The sequence below is a fragment of the Ictidomys tridecemlineatus genome, chromosome 14 (genome assembly GCF_052094955.1).
Source record: "Ictidomys tridecemlineatus isolate mIctTri1 chromosome 14, mIctTri1.hap1, whole genome shotgun sequence".
In the NCBI taxonomy this organism is placed as follows: domain Eukaryota; kingdom Metazoa; phylum Chordata; class Mammalia; order Rodentia; family Sciuridae; genus Ictidomys; species Ictidomys tridecemlineatus.
Window position 1 is genome coordinate 48,828,325 of NC_135490.1, and position 20,719 is coordinate 48,849,043.

At 33.1% G+C, this 20,719-nt stretch overlaps 1 protein-coding gene across 1 annotated transcript in view; it reads left to right on the plus strand.

The window, feature by feature from the left end:
- Positions 1-20,719, plus strand: part of LOC144370373 (zinc finger protein 519-like) — a 33,130-nt gene that overhangs the window by 1,099 nt on the left and 11,312 nt on the right. The window contains exon 2 of the mRNA XM_078031113.1: positions 16,916-17,042. Coding sequence (XP_077887239.1) covers positions 16,916-17,042 — 127 coding nt within the window. The remainder of the gene's footprint in view (positions 1-16,915; positions 17,043-20,719) is intronic.

The window sequence follows — 20,719 nt, forward strand, 5'->3', positions numbered from 1 at the left end:
TCTACAAAGTCCTTAGTCCCTGTGGTGATTCCTGATTGAATTTGAAAAAAAAAAAGATGGGTCACAGAAAGAATAAAAGTGAACCCATATGGTAGTCAGGATGCCTTTTCCAAAGCCTATTCTAAATGCATTATGCTCCTTGTTCTGCCCAAAACCATCAGTAAACTTCTAAGATGGCACACAAAAATAATTTTTTTTCTGGTATCATTCCTCATACCACATGGTAGTCATTCTATTTCTTCTTGCTTAAATAGATTTTTTTCTTCAAAATTTATGAGACAAGCACACAGATTCAATTGGCAAACTGAGAAATTTTGGTTCATCTCAAAACTGCACTTTCAGCATTATTAATCATTATTTTCCCATGTTTTATTTCAAATGTATGCATCATTTACAATGTTTTTCTTCAAGAACTGGAGGGCATTTTTAAAAGATTTTAATTTATCATCTGAGATTTTCACATGAGAAAAAAGCAGAATAAAATTAGGTGACATTAAAAAAGAATGAATCCTAAATGAGGTTTATGTGTCCCATTTAAGGATTTTTAAAAATGTAATGGGTCATCAATTGAGGATTTATTCATTTATTAATTAATTTGTTTATTTACTTATTTATGGTCAGATCATTTCATTAAAATAACCCACAGAAGGGGCTGAGGTTGTGGCTCAGTGACAGAGCACTCACCTAGCATGTGCAAGGTCCTGGGTTCGATCCTCAGCATCACATAAAAATAAGTAAATAATAAATAAGTTAATAAATAACCAACAGAAACGTTCCAAACATTTCAGGAAATTCTTTTATTCTGGTGTGGCAGGAAAAAATAAAAGTGGGACTAACTTGAATTTAAATTACATGCAAGTTAAATCAATCTCTCTCTCTCTCTCTCTCTCTCTCTCTCTCTCTCTCTCTCTCTCTCTCTCTCTCTCTCAGTACTGGGGATTGACCCCAGGGCCTCATGCTTAGAAAGCAAGCACTCTACAAGCTGAGCTATTTACTCAGCCCCTTTTATTTTTTGGGGGGGAGACCACAGATTGAATTCAGGGGCACTCTACCATTGAGCCATATCCCTACCCCTATTTTGTATTTTACTTAGAGACAGGGTTTCACTGAGTTGCTTAGTGCCTCACCATTGATGAGACTGGTTTTGAATTCATGATCCTTAATGTCTCAGTCTTGTAAACAGCTGATATTACAAGCATGCACCACCATGCCTGGCCAACTTTAATCTTAAGGGCTAAAGTACATAGCAAATTAGATCAAAGTCCATGTCAATATCTTAGTACTATATATAAAAGTTGTTGATAGACCTTATATTTCATTTACTTATATGTGGAGCTGAGAATTGATTCCAGTGCCTCACATGTGCCAGACAATTGAGCTCCACTGAGCTCCAGCCCTAGCCCCCTGGTACTTTTTTTATGGGGAATATTGGAGATTGAACTCACAAACACTTGACTACTAAGACAAATCCCCAGGATTTTTTTTAACTTTATTTAGAGACAGGATCTCACTGAGTTTCTTAGCACCTCGCTTCTGCTAAGGCTGGCTTTGAACTTTTGATACTTCTTCCTCAGCCTCTTCAGCAACTGGGATTACAGGCTTGCACCAACACACCCAGCCCCTGGTATATTTAATACTGTTTTATGTAGATTTTAACCAGTAGCTTTAACTTTTTTCTAATATATATTTGATTTGAATCCATAACCCAGAAATCAGTGAAACAGAATCTATTTTTTATCTCCAACACTGCTTTTGGTTATGACAGTGTCTGAGTTCAGATTCCCCATTAAAGAGTTTACTGTGTGTTGTGTTCTCATTCTGACCCCCCATATGACCTAGTTCTGAGTTTTAGAATATCTGAAACAAGGTTCCCAGAGATTCCAAATTTTTTGGAGTATTTAGAAAACACCACTCTCTGAGTCTTGCCTTCTAGGGACCAGTTTGAATTTTAAGTGTGTAGCTTCTGAAGCGATAGAGTAATTAGATGCTTTGCAGTTGGAAGGCATTTTCTGATATACTTTCTATCTAAAAGGTACTTCATTTGTTTTCTTTAATTAGATACTGTGAATAAAGGTACAATAAAAATAGACGTGTGGCAATATTTAGCAAAAGGATTCCAAATTTTTTACATATATACCCAGAGTTATTATTACTGGATTGTATGGCATTTTTTAACCAAGAATTATTATTTATATCTTTTTATTTATTTAAATAACGGAAATTAACCCCATGGCACTTTACCAGTGTGCTACATACCCAGTCTCCAAAACTTTTATTTATTTATTTATTTTTGAGAGAAAGTTTTACTGAGTTTTTTAGGACCTTGCCAAGTTCTTGAGGCTTGTCTTTAATTTGAGAATAAACCTCTAGTTATCTACCTCTCATCCTCCTAAGCCACTGGGAGTACAGGCATGTACAACCTTGCACTGCTACCCCAAATTATTACTAGTGGATTATGTGGCATTTTTATTTCGGGCTTTTAAAGAACCTTAACCCTTTTATAAAATATATTTATTAAATTTATTTAAAATATATTTATTAAATTTATTTAAAAATGTCACCAACATTTTTACATATTTGTGTACCCTGGAATTCCTATTAATATGAGACATTTGCTTGGTTTTGTATGGTTTGGTGCTGAGTATTGAACCCAGGGGTGCATACCACTGAGATACATCCACATTCTTTTTTATGTTATATTTTGAGATAGGCTCTCATTAAGTTGTTTGTAGCTTTGTTATGTTAATGAGGCTGTCTTTGAACTAACAATTCTCCTGTGTCATTTTCCATAGCTTCTAGAATTTCAGGCATCTGCCACCATACATGACAATTTTATATTTTTATAATAGCTATTCCAACAGCACTGCATAGGCTGAAGAATATCTATTTGATTACTGCATTAAATCCTTGAGGCAGTTTATGTGAAGTAGCCAGTGTAGGAGTGTTGAGTAAAGATTAGCAAGGATTGTGGAATGTGATAGACATTATTATCTAAAGTACATGTATGGGGCCGGGGATGTGGCTCAAGTGGTAGTGTGCTCGCCTGGCATGCGTGCGGCTGGGGTTTGATCCTCAGCACCACACACAAACAAAGATGTTGTGTCCGCCGAACACTAAAAAATAAAAATATTAAAATTCTCTCTCTCTCTCTCTCTCTCTCTCTCTCTCTCTCTCTCTCTTTAAAAAAATAAAGTACATTTATGAAGACAGGAATTGATGTGAACATACTTTATATACAAACAGAGGTATGAAAAATTGTTCTATATGTGTAATAAGAATTGTGATGCATTCTGCTGTCATTTATTTAAAAAATAAAAAAATCTTTATATGTATTGCTGAGAATCAAACTCAGTGCTTTGCACATGCTAGCAAAGTAGTCTACCACTGAGACACAACTCTAGCTCATGTACCCAGCTTTTTATACTCTCTTTGTAGTAATCAGAAACAACTTTAAAAATTAAAATCGCATTTATATCACTTTTCCTAGTAGAGTAATGTATTACTATCTAAACTTATTCTTAGTATTTTTTTAAAATAATCTAATGGATGACTGTTATTTTTTCCAGAGATTATTTTATCACTTCTTTAGAGCTTGGTGAAGAGTCTTTTCTTTTTTTCAGAATTTAGATGTCTTCTATTATCAAATGTGCTAAGTGTGTTGAAAATAGTGATTCTAAAAGTTTGCACAATCCACACATTTTCAAGACTATAGGGGAAAGGAAAAGACAATATTCACAACCAAGAAACCATTTCCCATGGAAGCATAGTATCAGTGTCCAACCTGGAGTGTAATCTAGATCTTTCAGTGGTAAGGTTGTTTAAGAACCACAACCATAGGTTTTTGGGATCCTCTAAAGTACACTGAATGGCTAAAAATGACTTACTCTTCTTAAAAATAAAATTTCTGCTACCTACTTAAAAAATAAAGCACTATGAATGAGAAAGGTGAATGAGACTTAAGTTCTGTGGAGGTACTGAGGTTGACATTTAATTATAAGAAGGGACTTAGAGTTGTCTCATCTTTTCCAACGCATGATATGGAATACTTAGATGAACTGACATGAAATAATGAAAATGCATTTCAGGGAAATGATATCACAGAAATTTTCAGGGTAGAATCTTGGAAATGTATGAAAAATATATTCATATTCATATTCATTTCTATAGAAAAAAATAAGTGATAAGTACATGAGCAGGGTAAATTCAGTGTGCCTCATGTATTGTAGGTTGAAGGTAATGAGAAAGTAGAACTGAGGAGATCCAGAACTCTATAATTGTGGGAGACATTAATAGCAATTTAGAAAAAGAAAATATAGTTAAATTCCTTTAGATTTGCCTCTGTCCTCTGTTCCTCTTATGAATTTGATTTTGTCAAACGAAATTATATGGGTATGGTTCTCTCTGAATTTATGTTTTCTTTTGTTTTTAGGATTTTGTCAAGTATGTCATGTAAAGCCCTGTCTAAACTCACTTTGGGGGCTCTTTTACCTCCTGTTCTTGACTGCAGAGCAGAGACCCACCTCACTCATTCTGTGCAATGAATTGACTTTTGTCAATCTTTGCGAACAATGGTTGGAAGAACAAGCATATTTGAGGGTCTTTCATATCCTATAATATGGTTGTCAGACCCTGTGGGTTAAAGGGTAGTTACTTGCTATGCTAAAAACATCTTCCCTATGAGAAGGGCTTATATATATATATATTTGTTGTTTTGGAAGCCCCATAAACACAAAAGGAAAGCATTTATGCTCACAAACAAAGGAATGCCAGAAGCCATTAGATGTGAAAAAATACAAAAAATAAAATCTTCTCTTAGTGCTTTCAGAGGTAAAAAGTTTATTTCTGTTTTCTGTAAGAAAACTTAAATTTCTCTTTGGCCTGACAATATTTTGATGTTTTAAACTTGCTTGAAATTTCTACCTGTGTTTTGAATTCACCTATGCCTGGGTATCCCTTACCAGATAACAACCCTCTCTAAAACCTTACTGGTGCCTCATTAATCCTGGCTCCTGCTTACCAAATAACAAATCTCTAAATCTCAGTGGCAACTTATAAATTCTAATGTCTGGAGCTGAATTTATTCTTTCCCCTGAAATGTTAGCCATGTAGATCCTTAACCTGCTATCTGCCTTTGTATTATGATTGTCAAAATCTTGTTAGCTGTAAGTACCCTATACACCTACCTCCTTTGTAACTTTTTGTGCTTTAAAAACTTTTTCCTGAAGATCAGCAGGATGATCTCTAGCATGGAATCTTGTAAGAGACAGTCCTGGCCAGCTTTTGTGTACACAATACAATCTTGATTTAATTTGATTTAAAATTGGAGTTGGTGGTCTTTTCTTTGTGATTTGGTTTAAAATTAACCTTTTTTTAAACTTCAATGTAAATAAAACCAAAGAACACAACAAAACTCCTGTAAATGAGCCAGGTACATAAAAATAGTCATTATTTACTGAAAGCACAGTATTCATTATACAAATGATATAAGCTTAAAAATTAAAAGATAGCTCAAATATCAAGGTAGTTTAGGAGTTAGAATATTTTTCTTTCAGAATATAGGTAGTAAAATAGGACAAAAGAGAAAATGTGAAGCTATTATATTAAGTAATATGCAAAAAAATCACCAAAATATTTATTATAAAAAATCATCCACAGAAATGGTTCAAAAGAAGCAGTCTTTTTGTCAGGAATAAACATTTGGGCAGGAATGGAAGTTTTGGTTCTCTCTTTAAGTAGTTTTACTCATGGTGAATAATTTTACACTATTTCTGCATTTTACTGGTTGGGATTAAATGTAATTCATATATCTGCAAAGAAGGTACTAAATGCAGAAAATATTATCTCTATATTAGCAGCAACTGAGTTATAAAATTTGCTATGATAACTTGTCTCTTCATGTACTTAAAGACTATGAATTTGCTGCTTAGCACTGGTATAATTCTCTATGGTGTTCTCTAGTTATTTATGTCTCTATGTTTTATACCAAGCTCTTAGTATGTGCCTTAATTACTCTGTGTAGCAATGTAGGATTTATGTCTTATTTGTGACACTTTGTTCCCAGAACTGTTTCTAAAGGGAAATATTAACAAAATGATTATCTCTAATATTATATTTTATTTTATATTTATTTATATATTTATGTATACATATTTTATAATTTAGAAACACATTTTGGTCTGAAACTACAATGATACTAGTGTATTTTAGCTTGAATTGGTTGTGAGAAACAAACTAAAAAGACTTTTCTCTGTGTTGGTTGGTGATTTCTGCAACCTCAGGAACCTAGTGAATAATGGCAGAAATAAATAAGTAACTCTCTAGTGTGAGGCAGAACCACCAAACTAGATGATGTTTTGCTTCTACTTTCTATATTGATCATTAGAAACATACCTTTAAATTTACATGGAACACTTTTGGAATTCTATTCTGTTAGTTCTTCTAAAAAAATCAGTGAAAGTGAAAAATAATGCAGGAAAGATAAATAATTAATTTCAAACAATTCATTTCTTAAAATAAAAAATTTTTTCAAATCACCAAAAATTCTGAAAAGTTAGAAAAGTTGAAAGCTTTAGAAATAGCCTAAGGCAATTTCTCTTCTCTCAGGACAGTAGACTATGTCTCCAACTCATTCCTCTCTAGAATTGGACTGTGTGCAAATATGAAAAAAAAAGTGCTAAGATGCCCCACATGGCTTAGAAGTTTAAAATCCTGACAGGATCTCAAATCTGCCATTTTTCTGACTTTACAGAATACAAAATCTTAAATTTGTATACTTAACAAACATTTGCAGAAGTGTAATTCAAAATGACCCAAAAAAATGAAAAAATCATTGAAGGACTGACACTCTGAACATGAGGGACTTATAATATTGAATCTCTTATATTAAATGTCTTTTTATCATTGTCAAAATTTTCCATATTTATATTGTCAATATATTAATCAAAATTTTTATGCATTTAATAACAAATACCTAATTTCCTATTTAATTCAGTCTTTTAAAAAATTAGTAGTAATTAATATTAATAATTTAATTCTCATGCTTGTTAAAGTATAAAACATACACTTTAAAATCTATGGTTATAGCAAGTGAAAAATCCAGCCTAATTTCCTTTTAAGATTGGAAGCCATCTCATCACAAAGGCATGAAAACTTAATTTCTGCTTCATTATAAATTACTGTGATTTGTAACCTTGTTTGCAATGCCTTCCAGTGCCTTGAACTCACCCATGTGTGGTTTTCCCTGACCAAATGACAACTCACTCTGAAACTTTAGTGGTGCATCATAAATTCTGATGTTGTGATCTAAGTTTACTCCCTAAGTGCTGAACCATTTAGACCATTAACCTACTACCTGCCTTTGTATTATGCTTGTGAAAATCCTTATTCGTGTAAGTTCTCAAGACACCCCCCTTTTGCACCGTTTTGTGCTATAAAACTACAGTCCTAGAGAATTGGAGTGCTGTCTTCTTTTCCCATGGGTTTCAGGAGAGACTGTTATGCTCAAATGTGGGACCCCTGAAAGACCACCAGAGACCAAGATCGATGTAATCACCAAAGAGGTGATTATTGCAAGCTAGCTCAGTCCTCCACACACACAGCAACTGGTGGCTTAGAAGCCTTGAGCCCGGGGTTTTCAGCAGTTTTGTACACTCTTTGTGGAAGGCTGGTACCCCACATACATCATAGCATCTCTTAGCAAATCATCACACACCTTGGGAAAATCATAAACAACTCTAAAACATGATTAGCACATTCACTGGTGGGAACAAGTTGGGTAAGCATGATTGGTTAGTACAACATGGGAATTCATTTGAACAGATTGGCTTAGGCCATGAGGGGAATATATTCTGAACTATATGGTTTCCCAAAATGTTATCAACCACCATAAACTACTGAAAGGGTCATTTGAAATCCCAGGAATTTTCCCTGTCTCATGCTGATTGGTGGTTGCTAGGGGGTTGCTATGGATCCCTACCTAGCCTGACTGAGTCTGGGACACCAGGCTCAGCAGTTCTGTTATTTGTAGATAAACAACTCAGCAGGGTGGGTATGAGCCTAGGAGTGCTCTGTGTGTCTTTCCAAGGACAAGAGTCATGCCCCCTTCCTTGGACAGTCTTTGCTCTGAGGTAGAGGCTGGTTTCTCACCTTATACTTTGTTTTTTTTATGTATTTTTTTAGCTGTAGCTGGACACAATACCTTTATTTCACTTATTTATTTTTATGTGGTACTGAGGATTGAACCCAGGATCTTGCACATGGGAGGTGAGCACTGTACTGGTGAGCCACAATCCCAGCCCCTTATGTGTTGTTTTTTTGGGCATTTTTACTTCCCAGTTCAAAATTTAATCTGTCACCTAAAAAGAACAGAGATCAATAAATAAATAAATAAGTTTTGTTAATAATTGTCATTATTTTATATTAATTCCTGAATAATATACAAGCATATATAATCCATAAACTGAAATGATTTTATATGTAAGTTTAAATGAAAATGTTCTGCTGGTTGGGTTAGTTCCCACTTATGGGAAAACAACCTTGCCTTAAAATAACAGCAGCCTGAGACTCTGGGCTAAATTTCTCAGATTAAAAACAAACAAACAAACAAACAACAACAACAACAACAACAACAAAAAACAGCACTCAACGACCTGAGATTCTAGCTCTTATTCATGTCTGGATTGGATAATATTCCCTGTCACTCAAAAAAAGGGCTCACTTCTCTCAGATTCAATGTTCATGATCTGAAGCCCCTTCTAATCAAGAGTATTTTGTGGGAACCGTCCAATCATGTGTGTCATCAGGAAGTAGAAGGGTGGGCTTTCACTTCTTATCTCCCGAGTCCTCCATTTTTGCCATCTGTAGTCTCACACTTCAGAGTCACAGGTTGTTCTTCTGTGCAGGAACTGAGGATCCCAAGTAGCCCTACTCCTGAGAACCAGGCAATGGTGAGTGTGCATTGGCCTATCAAGGAGGCTGGGGGAGGAAGACTATTGGAACAACAAGACTGGCTGTGTTGAAAACAGGAGCTAGCAGATTCGGACTCTGGGCAGTCTCTGGAGTCTGCAGGCTTAAGTCCTCCACTGGGCCACTATGTACTAAGTTGCCAACTAGGTGGGGGACATGTCAGTGGCAGAGACTCTTTGCTGCCTTCCTTAAGCTCAAAGGGCATTCTCAGAATCTGCATAAAATACTACGTGGCAGGTGTGTTCCTGCAGCCCAGTGTCTTACCAGTGGCTGGAGATTAACAAGTGGAATAATTAATCAAAATCAAATCTCCAAGGTCCATTTACCTGCAGGAGAGGAGCTGTCATTTTGTCATTGTGGTACCTAATTTCCTTTTGAGCTAGCTAATTTTCATTTTGACATTCTTTTATTTTTACTTTCTTCATTATTTTTATTTTGCTAAAGTTAGGTGAACTCAGGGATACTGTACTACTTAGCCATATCCATGGTAATGAAGCCAGATTTACAGATAGGTAGGGATTACAGGTGTATGAGATCATGATATCAACACAATTCATCTTCATTTCAAGTCCACTTTCTTAAGGGGCTTTCATCCAAGGAAGCAAAAGAAAATGTTATAGACAGGCCATTGGGTCTAAGGCCATGTGGTAAAATAAGGAATATACCATTAATCAATTTAAATAATAGACTCAAATCTTTGGATCTGGAGAAAAACATATATATATATTACACACACACACACACACACACACACACACACACACACACACACACACCATACACTTACTTTCTGGTTAAATCTTCTTGCCCTGGCTCAGGGCAGTTTCCCTCTAGTTTTTTATATGTCAGGAGAAATATTCTTAAAAAAGTAAATGTATCTTTCACCTGTAGCATAAAAAGAAGTGATCATGTCCTTCATCTTCCTGAACTCAGGACAAGCATAACTCTCAAGTATGGTTCTGTGAACTTAGATTTTCTGGAGTCTTGACATAGTTTTGAGGGTTCTGTTCCAAAAAAACATATACTTTATTAGTAATATTTTAAATACATAATGGTAATTTTCACATAGTGGAAATTAAGGGTTATACTATAAAATTTAATTTTACTATTTTTATATAAATTCTAAAAAAAATAATTATCTTTCCACCTCATATAATTTTAATGTTCAATCTGTTTCCATACAAGAGAAGTTAATTGAAATTTTACAGGATTGTCACTGTATTATTTCCATCCATAAATAATATATTAACATATATAATCTACAAATTCAAAATGCCTCATATACAAGTTTAAATGCAAATGTTTTTCTGGGTTGGCTGGATTTTACTTCTCCAAGGATACCTTGCCTTAATTTCGCTGCAGCCTGAGGATCTGGATTTCAATTCCTAGATCCTCAAAAGAAAATAAATAAATGTACAGACAAGACCCTACAATTGTGACATCATTTATTTTTGGATTTGAGGTTATCTCCTGACTCTCAAAAATCTCACTGAGGTTCAGATTGAGCATATGAAGACACAAGTTGTGTCCAATCAGGACCCCTCATATAAGCATTGTCCAATCTACACATATTCAGTAAAGAGAAGCAAGTTTTGACCATCTGGTGTGAAGTCTGCCCGAGTGGGTATCCACTTCTAGGCTTCCTCACTTATGTTCAGTGAACCTGATTTTTTTCTCCTGTATAGGTACTTTCTGATTTATAGAGAGGACACATGGTTCCTAAAAATAGAGTAAATGAGAATGCGCTCATATACATTCCACAAAAGGAAATCTGAGCATAAAGACACTCTGACAGGTTGTCTGCCTTTGGAAACACAAAGGAAGTATAGAAACACATGATTTTTCCAAGGTCATGTGATTCTTCTTTATTTTTCAATCATGTAAAATGCTCATAAACAACAACAACAAAAATTTTGCTTTTGATTTTTTCTATAGTATTGGGGATTTGAAACAGCAGCATGTTAATTCTGGGTTACACACCCAGCCATGTTTTAAAATTTTGAGACAGGTTTTTCTAATTGTCTAATTAGTCTACCTAAGTTCCTGATGTTTACCTTGAAATTGCAATCTTACTGACATAGCCACTTGAGTCTCTGGAATTAATATGCATGTATCATCGCACCCAGAGAGAAAAAACTACTTTAAAGTCTCATTCAGTTTTTGGTATAACAATTGAAAATATCATGTTTATTTGAAATATAATATGGGTAAAGTAACTGATAATACTGCAAAAATGTAACTGATAATACTGGGAAAGGGGGAAGTTGTCATTGAACAGGAAGCTAAAATTTTATATATAAATTTCAGCAACTCTCTGAAGATAAAAAAATAATAAAGTGCCAGGTAAGTAGCTAAGTGGAACAGTACCTCTGGCTCAATCCACAATACCACAATCTACAAAAAGAAGGAGAATGAATTCAGGAGGAAAGGAAAAACTGAGATACCTATAGAGTATCTCATCCCCCTCCTGGCGGAAAAAACACATGGAGTTGTGATTATGATGATCTCCTCACTCCAGAATCCACAACACAATCTGAGAAGATTCAGAAATATTGCCACAAATGTTCTCACATAGAATTTAAGGTAGGGGCTGAAAATATTCTATAGGATACTATAGGACTTTCAGTGTCTACTGTTAATATATGGTCCAGTTGACTGGCCAGTGGAAATTCATGGCTGACCTTTCTCAGAAGAAGACACAGGACTGCAGAAAACAAAGATTACACCAGGGATTCTAGCCCACCATTGCCAGTTCCCACCATAGTTAGTGCAGCCAGTTTCAACCAGACTCAGAATTTCACTGCACACCCCACTCTTGTATTTTCCTGGAACTGTGTTTCAGAACTATGTAATATGAGGATCCCACAACTGGCACATCTAATGCCTCTCATAAGTCCAGACAAGTACTTGGGGCTTTTCTTGTTCAAGAGCAGTATGAATGTAGAGAGCTTAGTTTCTCAAATAAATAACTGAGAGAACTCTCAGCTTCCATTTTTTTAAATGTCTTCACTAATTTTATAGTCAAGCACAGTGTTTCTTTCTTCCATATTCATATAATTGGAGTACTACTTACTATTCCACTTTTTGAGAGTAGCCATTCTAACAGCTGTGCTCATGCAGAAGATCTTATAGTTGGATGGTGCAATAAAATTCTGATGCAAGCTTTTCAGAATCCAGGGTGCCTTATGCTCACTGGAAAAAAAAAATGATGTGCACCTATTTTAGAAATGAAGAGGGATTTGTGATTGTAGCCATTTTTCTTCACTAATATTCGAGATTTTAGCTCATTACAATGTTTGCACACCAATGTGAAAACTCTCCTTTTTGTTCTAGGTAGATTTGCATGTGCACATTTACCAGTGCTTTCAATGCTTTGAAAAGATGTGTCAAATGTAGACCATTGAATGGAAAAAGTAAATATCAGGACAAATTACTTACAGAAAGAATTGGTTAGGTCTGGTGTTATTAGTAAAGTGATCTGGGTGAGAGAGCTCAGGAAGTGCTAAATTGCCACTTTGGCTTTCAGTGGTGGTCTGTATTTCCCTGTTAATTTTTTTGGTACTGTCTAGATAAAAGTTCAACTGTCAGCAACAGCTATTTGCATTTTTAGAGAATGTTGGCAAATCCCTCTAAGGGATTAAGGAGTTACCTTAAGATTTAACACCTCTTCCACTCTGGTCTAATGGAATAAAGCCCATGGATTTTGCATGGCCATATAAAACCACTTATTTTCCCACCTGGAGTAAATACTCATGTATATCTTATTCCTTCCTCTGTGTGTACAGATAAATTAGCATTTGAACTACAGGCAAATTAGAGTAAAATAATATATTTCAAACCCAAATCAATCTTCCTTTATTTATATTAACACTGGATTTGGGCATTTTGTTCCAGTAATTTTGCATATTGCTCAAATCAGGAAAATCTTCAAGTGCATTCTACTTATCTCTTGGTCAATATTTTTTTTTTCAGTTTTCCAATTTGTGTGCCTCTAATTCTTTACAGTTTTTAGAAGGACTCAAAACAGGATGATATATTTATTTGGTGTATCCATAAATGGAGGGAGGCTTATAATCTGCTTTTATTTATTTTTATTTTATTTTTTAAAATTATCTCTCTTTATATCTGCTGTTTGGTGGATGCTTGTGTATAATCCCAGTGTCACACACATTCTGCACACCAGTCGCTTTTGTAATCTATGTCTTTTATTCTAACATCTACCTTGAGGTTGTATTGTAGCATTAACTCACATTAAATATTTTATTGATATGTTTTGATTTATATACTTACAATAATTAACAATAAAAAGATATTTACATACATATGAATTGTCCTATGTAGTTTTCTGTATTGTGATTTCTTTATCTTAAAATTACTACCCTGTTGTAATATTATAACATGCATTAGTGTCAGGTAATAATCACTAGTATATTTGCTCTTATATATGAGAGAGTTCTTGTCTAATTTTATATACTTTCAACTTTCCAGGAAAATTTTAGTAGTTTTTGCTTTGATTTCTTCTTTAACAAAAAGTAAATAATGATAAAATTATGACCAGTTATTATTAAAGGGTACCTTGGGAAAAATGATCATTTTTATAATAGTTTTATTCTTTGTAATTATGTTGAATATTTGAGTCTTTTGTGTTCTTTTCTGTACTTTTATTTTTTTCAAATACTGCATATTCTTTTTGTAAACATACTTGCATATGAAATGCAAAATTCATCTGACATCAGCATAAAACATACATGGTATTTTATAGTATTTGTCAAACTGGATATGATACATTAACAAAAATTCTAGCTCCTAGAATTTACATTTTACAAAATTTAATAATTATTTCTTCCTCTTTAGCCATGCCCCTTGGTTTCAACTCTGGAAGAATGTGGCTGTATTCTCATGTACAGTTGCTGTAATTTTAGTCTCTGTTTCCTGTGTGGGTGTATCATATACATATGATTACAAAACAGTTTCTACAAATGGATAATAAAAGCTTAAATTATTATTTTCCTTTTTTTGTGAATGCATTTATTTCACATATTCATCAATACTATTTAATTCATCTATATGATGTGATTTTTTCAATGTTACCTAATTTCTAAAGATTTTGAGTTTTATGATTATTGAACACTTAGATATATCATTTTTAAAGTGACTCTTCAAATTTTTTTTTGTTTTTCTTTTGTAATATGTTGTATTTATTCTTCTTATAAGCATTTGATTATATGTGAGGAAAGTAGGGTTTTTTTTTACCTTGTCAGTTTTTCAGCGTTTAATGCAATAATTTGATGAATAGATTTTTTGTATTAATATTTTGTAATTCATAAGTTTAAGTCTACTATATTGTATAATTTTGAAAACAAAACCAAAAAAACTATTTTTTTTCTTTTGTGATATTAGCAATTCAACCAAAGTGTCTTAATGCTGAGCATATTCTCAGCTCTGTTTTAAATTTTATTTCCAGATGGGGTTTGCTCAATTTCTTTAGTTGGCCTTAAATTTTGAACTTCATGCCTTAGACTCCAGAATAGTGGATATTTTAGGTGTGCACCACCATATGAACCCTATCTTTTGTATGTAAACTTTTGATCTTTGTACTTTCTTATATATTTCAGTATTATTTATTAATAATTTATATTCAGCATTTAATGTGTCAAAATATGTTGTTATGTTTTATGAGTGAAGGGATAAAATAGCATTTTATTATCACACTCTTTTCCCAATATCCTAGCATGTTTTAAGTTTTGTTGTTGGTGTTTTCTGTAGTTCCACCATTTATTTTATTATGAGTTTTACCCTGATTGATTTTACTTCATAACATCAATCATGTGGCATCATGGTATTTTGGTCTACAGTAGACTTATGTACAACCATGGATCTAGCAAATATTGTAGCCATGTACTAGACTATACCGTCTAGATTCTGTCATTGCACTCAGAGAATTAGAAAATTACAGAAAATTTTTAGGATAAATTTTCCAGAGTGTATTTCCATAAAGTGAGAAATCATTATATATGCCTATATTTGCTATTACATACTGTATAATTGATATAATTTTTATTTGTTGAATTTTCAAATTTGCTAGTGCTTTTTCAATTGTATCTCCTTTTTTATTTGTACTGAAGATTGAACCTAGGGGTGCTTAACAATAAAGCCACATCCTCAGTCCTTTTTTTTGTATTTTATTTAGAGGCAGTGTATTGCTATGTTGCTAAATGCCTCACTAAGTTGCTCAATACAATATATATATAAGACAATATTATATATAATATAGTTTTAGAATTTATGATCCTTTTTTCTAATCCTCCTCAGTCACTGGAACTAGAGTTGTCGATCGCTAGAATGGGCTCATTTGCTTTTTAAAAGCACCAACATTGATACTGGTAACTCTGTGTTATGTTTATTCTTAATAGCTTCTAATTTTGCTCTTTTGCTTAAGACTTTCTTTACTTTTAGTTTTTAAATATTACTTTTTATTGGGATGGATAATTTGATAATAAATTCTAGTCATTTTATGGCTTACTAATTTTTTGTATGTTTTATTTTCACCTCAGGTATAGATGAATTCCAATTTTTCCAGCTATATGGAGGTCTAAGTGAAACATAATAACCTGTATAAATATTGTTAAAGAATTGGAACCACAATTTTACCCAGTTTTTGACTGCAGTGTATATGCCCAAACGACATAAAATCAGCATACTACATTGACACAGCCACATTAATATTTATAGCAGCACAATTCACAATAGCTAAGCTGTGAAACCAACCATTCAATGATGAATGGGTCCATTCAATGATGGCAGGATAAAAAACTGTTGCTTATGTACACAATAAACTATAAATCGAACATAAAGAAGAATGACTTTATGACATTTGCCAGGAAATGGATGAATCTGGAGATTTTATGCTAAGTAAAACAATCAATTTCTTTAAAACCAAAAGTTGAAAGTTATTGCTGATATGTAAAATCTAAAGCTCATAAAGTGGGGAAGGGTCAGAAAAGAGGATCAGTAGATTGCACAATGGTAAACATAAATAAATAAATGAATAAAGAAAGAAAGAAAAGGGACAAGGATAGAAATATAAAAGATAAATATTTGTAAGTGAATCCTACCATCGTAGCCACCAAAAGAACAGGATTTTAATTAGGATAAAATATATCCCATGCTTGCATAATACCATAAAAATCAATTTTACTGTCAGGTAGAACTAGAAAGAACAAATAAAATAAAATAAAAAACAAATTATATTTGTTTGAAGAGCTATATGTATATTCTATTATAAATATCATACAATATAAACATCAATCAAAGTTTGTATATATATATATGTATATATATATATATAATGTTAAAATTATAAAAAGGAAAATTCAAACAGGATTGTTGTTGCTATTTTTTATATTAATAACATACATAAAAACCATAAAATGTTTGAACTTAAATAAACTGTTAAATATTTCCTTTAAGTGGTCTGTCTACCTTGTTACATTTCAAAATTCCTCTTATACCATTGATGTTGGAATTACTAGAGATCTCACTACACATTCAGAATAGCCAGCTCTATCAGAGAAATAACAAATAAGATTCTACACATTAGTAAATCTCTGATTAGTGGTTGTACAATTAAAATTTGAGGATTCCCTTTCTTAATTACCATGATTTTCTCATCTGAAAGATATGTATAATTTAGATCAAGATATACAAAATTACAAAATATATTTTTTGTGATAATGCCTGAGTTTTATATTGTGTTTCATAAATGTGGAGTATGTATACTTTTTTGAACTTCAATCACTTTTTTCTGCAGAAGTAGATAATAGTATCACTGTGTTCCAAAACACTACCTACATGATAGTTTACTAACTCTCATTTCAACTTTAATTACATTACAGACTGTGTAAATGTTCATGTGGTCAATGTGTTATTCATTTACCTATTCTTATTTTAGGAACTGTTAACATTTATGGATATAGCCATTGATTTTACTGAAGAGGAGTGGGAATGCCTTCAGCCTGCTCAGAAAAATTTATATAGAGATGCGATGCTAGAGAATTATAGAAACTTTGCCTTTCTGGGTAAGTTTAATTTCCCTTTAAATTATTAAGTACTAATTATTATTTAATTTACTTTTGGTGCAGAGTATCTTCTGGGAACTTCTCTATAAGAATGAGTTTCAGATTTTTGTTTCAAAGAAAAAGGGCATTTTTAGTACAGATATTTCTCTTTCTCTCTCTCTCTCTCTCTCTCTCTCTCTCTCTCTCTCTCTCTCTCTATATATATATATATATATATATATATATATATATATAATTTTACTCTTTAATCTGTCTCTTGCTTTGTGTGGTACACATCCTTCACTTTAGATAAGTAGTACCTATTATAATTTAGTGATGTAAACTATTGTAGACTACACATAGACTACAAATAGCAGGGGACAGAGTTGAGTCATTAAAATGTCAAGGAGAAAACCAAACTGAAAAATGTTGAAAGAGTAGTTATCCAGGAGAAGAAATTTTCAGAAGCTTAGGTTTATTTATTTTGATTATAATTATTGAACACATATTGCCCTATATTTATCACATTTTCAAATTCCTTGTTTTTCTCTGTTTTCTTCTTTAGTGATGTCCAGATTAACCATCAAAACTTACCTTTTGTTGTGAGGGCCAGCATGATCTGTTTCAAATCTTCTTGTGAGGAAACCTTTAAAGAAGCAAACAGAAGACAGAGAGACACACACAGTGAAAAGGAAAAAAGAAAAAAAATAATTGGCCACCCCTCTTAACAGCTGCACATATAATACTCCAAAATTACATACCTTCTGATACCATGACTACAATCTAACCTAGTGTTTCTTTAACCCCAAGTGCTAGCTAACCAAGATTAGGTACAGTTAATACAAATAGAGAGCCCCTTTTCCCTAAGGACATTATCACAGAAACTAGATAGTGCACCTGTAGAGTTGTCTTAATAGCTTCAGGAAGAAACCCCAGGCATTACAATTTTGGGACTCGGGGTGCCAGTTACAATCACTCGCACACTTTCCTGTCAATTCCAAGGTCAGAATACCTAATACCTCCCCTCTTTTTAAAGGCCTTTTGAATAAATAATATTACTTATCTCCGTAATGCTTGTGTGGGCAGAAAATCGGGCAGGCATAGACAACAGCAAGTTCCAACATCAGTAAAGATCCACCTATGAATATTTTTTACGCAGATGAAATTGAGTAAATATGAAGTTAACCAATCCAACAAGTCCAAAATCCATCATCTTGTTCAACCTTATTAATAATATCTTTAAGGCAATCTAAGTCTTTTGAAATAAAATTATTATTATAACTTAAATTGAAGGAACACATGTTATTAAACTTCTGATATCCTTTATGATGTAATAATAACAGACAATCAATTGCAGCAAGTATGGCTTGACAATGGAGATTTTGTTCTTCATTAAACATATTTACGTTCATGGATGCATGACTAATACTGTTTATGATAGCTTAGGCAAGTTTCGTAGAAGTTTTATAAGCTTGTAAAGCTAGTCCAGGTAAACCCACTAAGGAGAATGTCAAAGCATTAAATTTTGCCTTAGAGAGAAGCTTCACTGAATCATCACAGTTTTTATCAAGAGGAATAGACCTTTTATGAATAAATTGCACAGGATGGTGACCTATTAAATACTATGTGGATGGTAAGGATACATTAATATGCTAAGACAACAATGAATACCATGAGACTTTTTTGCAGGTATATAACAATTTTATGCAAATGAGTCAAGATATTGTAATGGGTTCTAGAATTCCAGGATCTGACAGTACTGAATTTCCCAGAGCTGGTGTACAGAAACAGAGCAAAATTGTTATTAAGACCAAAGCATTTACAGAGTTTTGTGTGAGTTTAGCAATCAAAGCAGTAACAAAGTTATCTAGAGTACATTCTAACCCCATTTTAGCCAACAACTGTTTAGCTGAGGCTGTTAATGGTTTTATATCCCCCCCCCCAGTAACTAGAATTCATGTATCTTGGGGTCGTATTTTAATGATTCTCCTCTTTTGAGGAGAATGATTATTCTCTTGTTTGGATGAACTCTTATCTTCCAGGGTTAAATGAAACTTAGAAATCAGCTTGTGAAGTCCTTGATGTACATTTATAATTGCTATTTTTCATGCATGAAGCTAGAGTCCAAACAGGATATGTTGGCATAAGTGTAGCAGTCTACGCTTTTCCCCATGTGAGCAAAAGCATAGGATCTTGTCATGCTGGTCAGGTGGAACCTCATATATTACATTATTTTTTTGGTAATGGCTGTTTGATAATAAAATGTCTATTCAATGCAGAAGACCAATTATGAGTATTAACTTTATGTTGTATATTGAGCACAGTAACTGTAAATAAAACAATATATAATGCATATTAACATAAGAGAGGCTAGATCTTTTTTTGTTTCTGTTTTAAAAGGAACGTATTAGGATACAATTTGCTCACTCAACAAAAGCTCGTCCAAAAGAATTATGAGAAATTTTATGATTTAAGACTATATCTTATTGATTGAAAATTGTGCAAAAGGATAAGATGTAAAGGCAGGAGCATTATCCATCTTTAAACAAATAGGGCCTCTAGAAGCAGATCATGCTTGGTTTCTTTCCATGCTCTCTGCTGGAACTGACTTGACATTTTCCTTTTATAGATTCAATTCTGTTAGTAAATATTTTTCTTTCGTTTTGTGTTTTGCAATAATGCATTGGTAATCATAAATATTTTGAAGTGAATAAATCATTATATTTCTACTTTGTAATTTTTTATATTTTTTTAATTTTTTAAAATTTTGATTAGTGATTTAATTTCTGGATCATTGTTTTTTATTGTGGTATGCTTGGATTCTTTTCACACTATATATATATATATATATGAAATGTGAAAATATATATGGAGTCTTTGACTATAATATCAACCCTACACAAAACACTGTGTGTGTGTGTGTGTGTGTGTGTGTATCCCACTTCTCTTTATATATCCTATAGATTTTTAATTTTTACAATATTTTACAAGTTGCTTAGACTTGTCTTCAACTTGGTACTGCTTGATAAGCCTCTCCCATATTGGTAGAATTTCAGATTTGCACACTAGGAATGCCCCTCTCATTTTTTCTTAAAGAATTATTCACATAGGGGGCTGGGAATGTGGCTCAGGTGGTAGCGCGCTCACCTGGCATGCGTGCGGCCCAGGTTTGATCCTCAGCACCACATACCAACAAAGATGTTGTGTCCGTCGAGAACTAAGAAATAAATATTAAAAATTCCCTCTCTCTCTCTCTCTTTCTCTCCTCTCACTCTCTCTTAAAAAAAGAATTATTCACATAAACATTGTGCTCATTCATGTTAATATTTTTCAATTTCACTCTCTAAACTTTTTTAAAAATAGTTATTTAGTGTTCTTTGAGTAATTCATAACTCTCCGTATTCTTATGTTAAATTCTTAATGTTTTTTTTTTTCCTTTTTTTGTCACTTGGATTTAGCCATGCTTATCTTTGTTTACATTTTCTGTACTACTTTTTATTGGTTCATTAAAGGAGCCATCAGTAGATTATATAGTCCATTTTCAGGAAAAAAGTATAAAAACTTTAAATAAATAAAAATAGGCAAGAACAGTGCTGCATTCTTGTAATATTTGCTAATTGGGAGGCCATTAAAAAGTACTTCATTTGAGAGAAGTCACAGAAATTTACAAATAACATTGCTCAAACAATTTTAAAAAG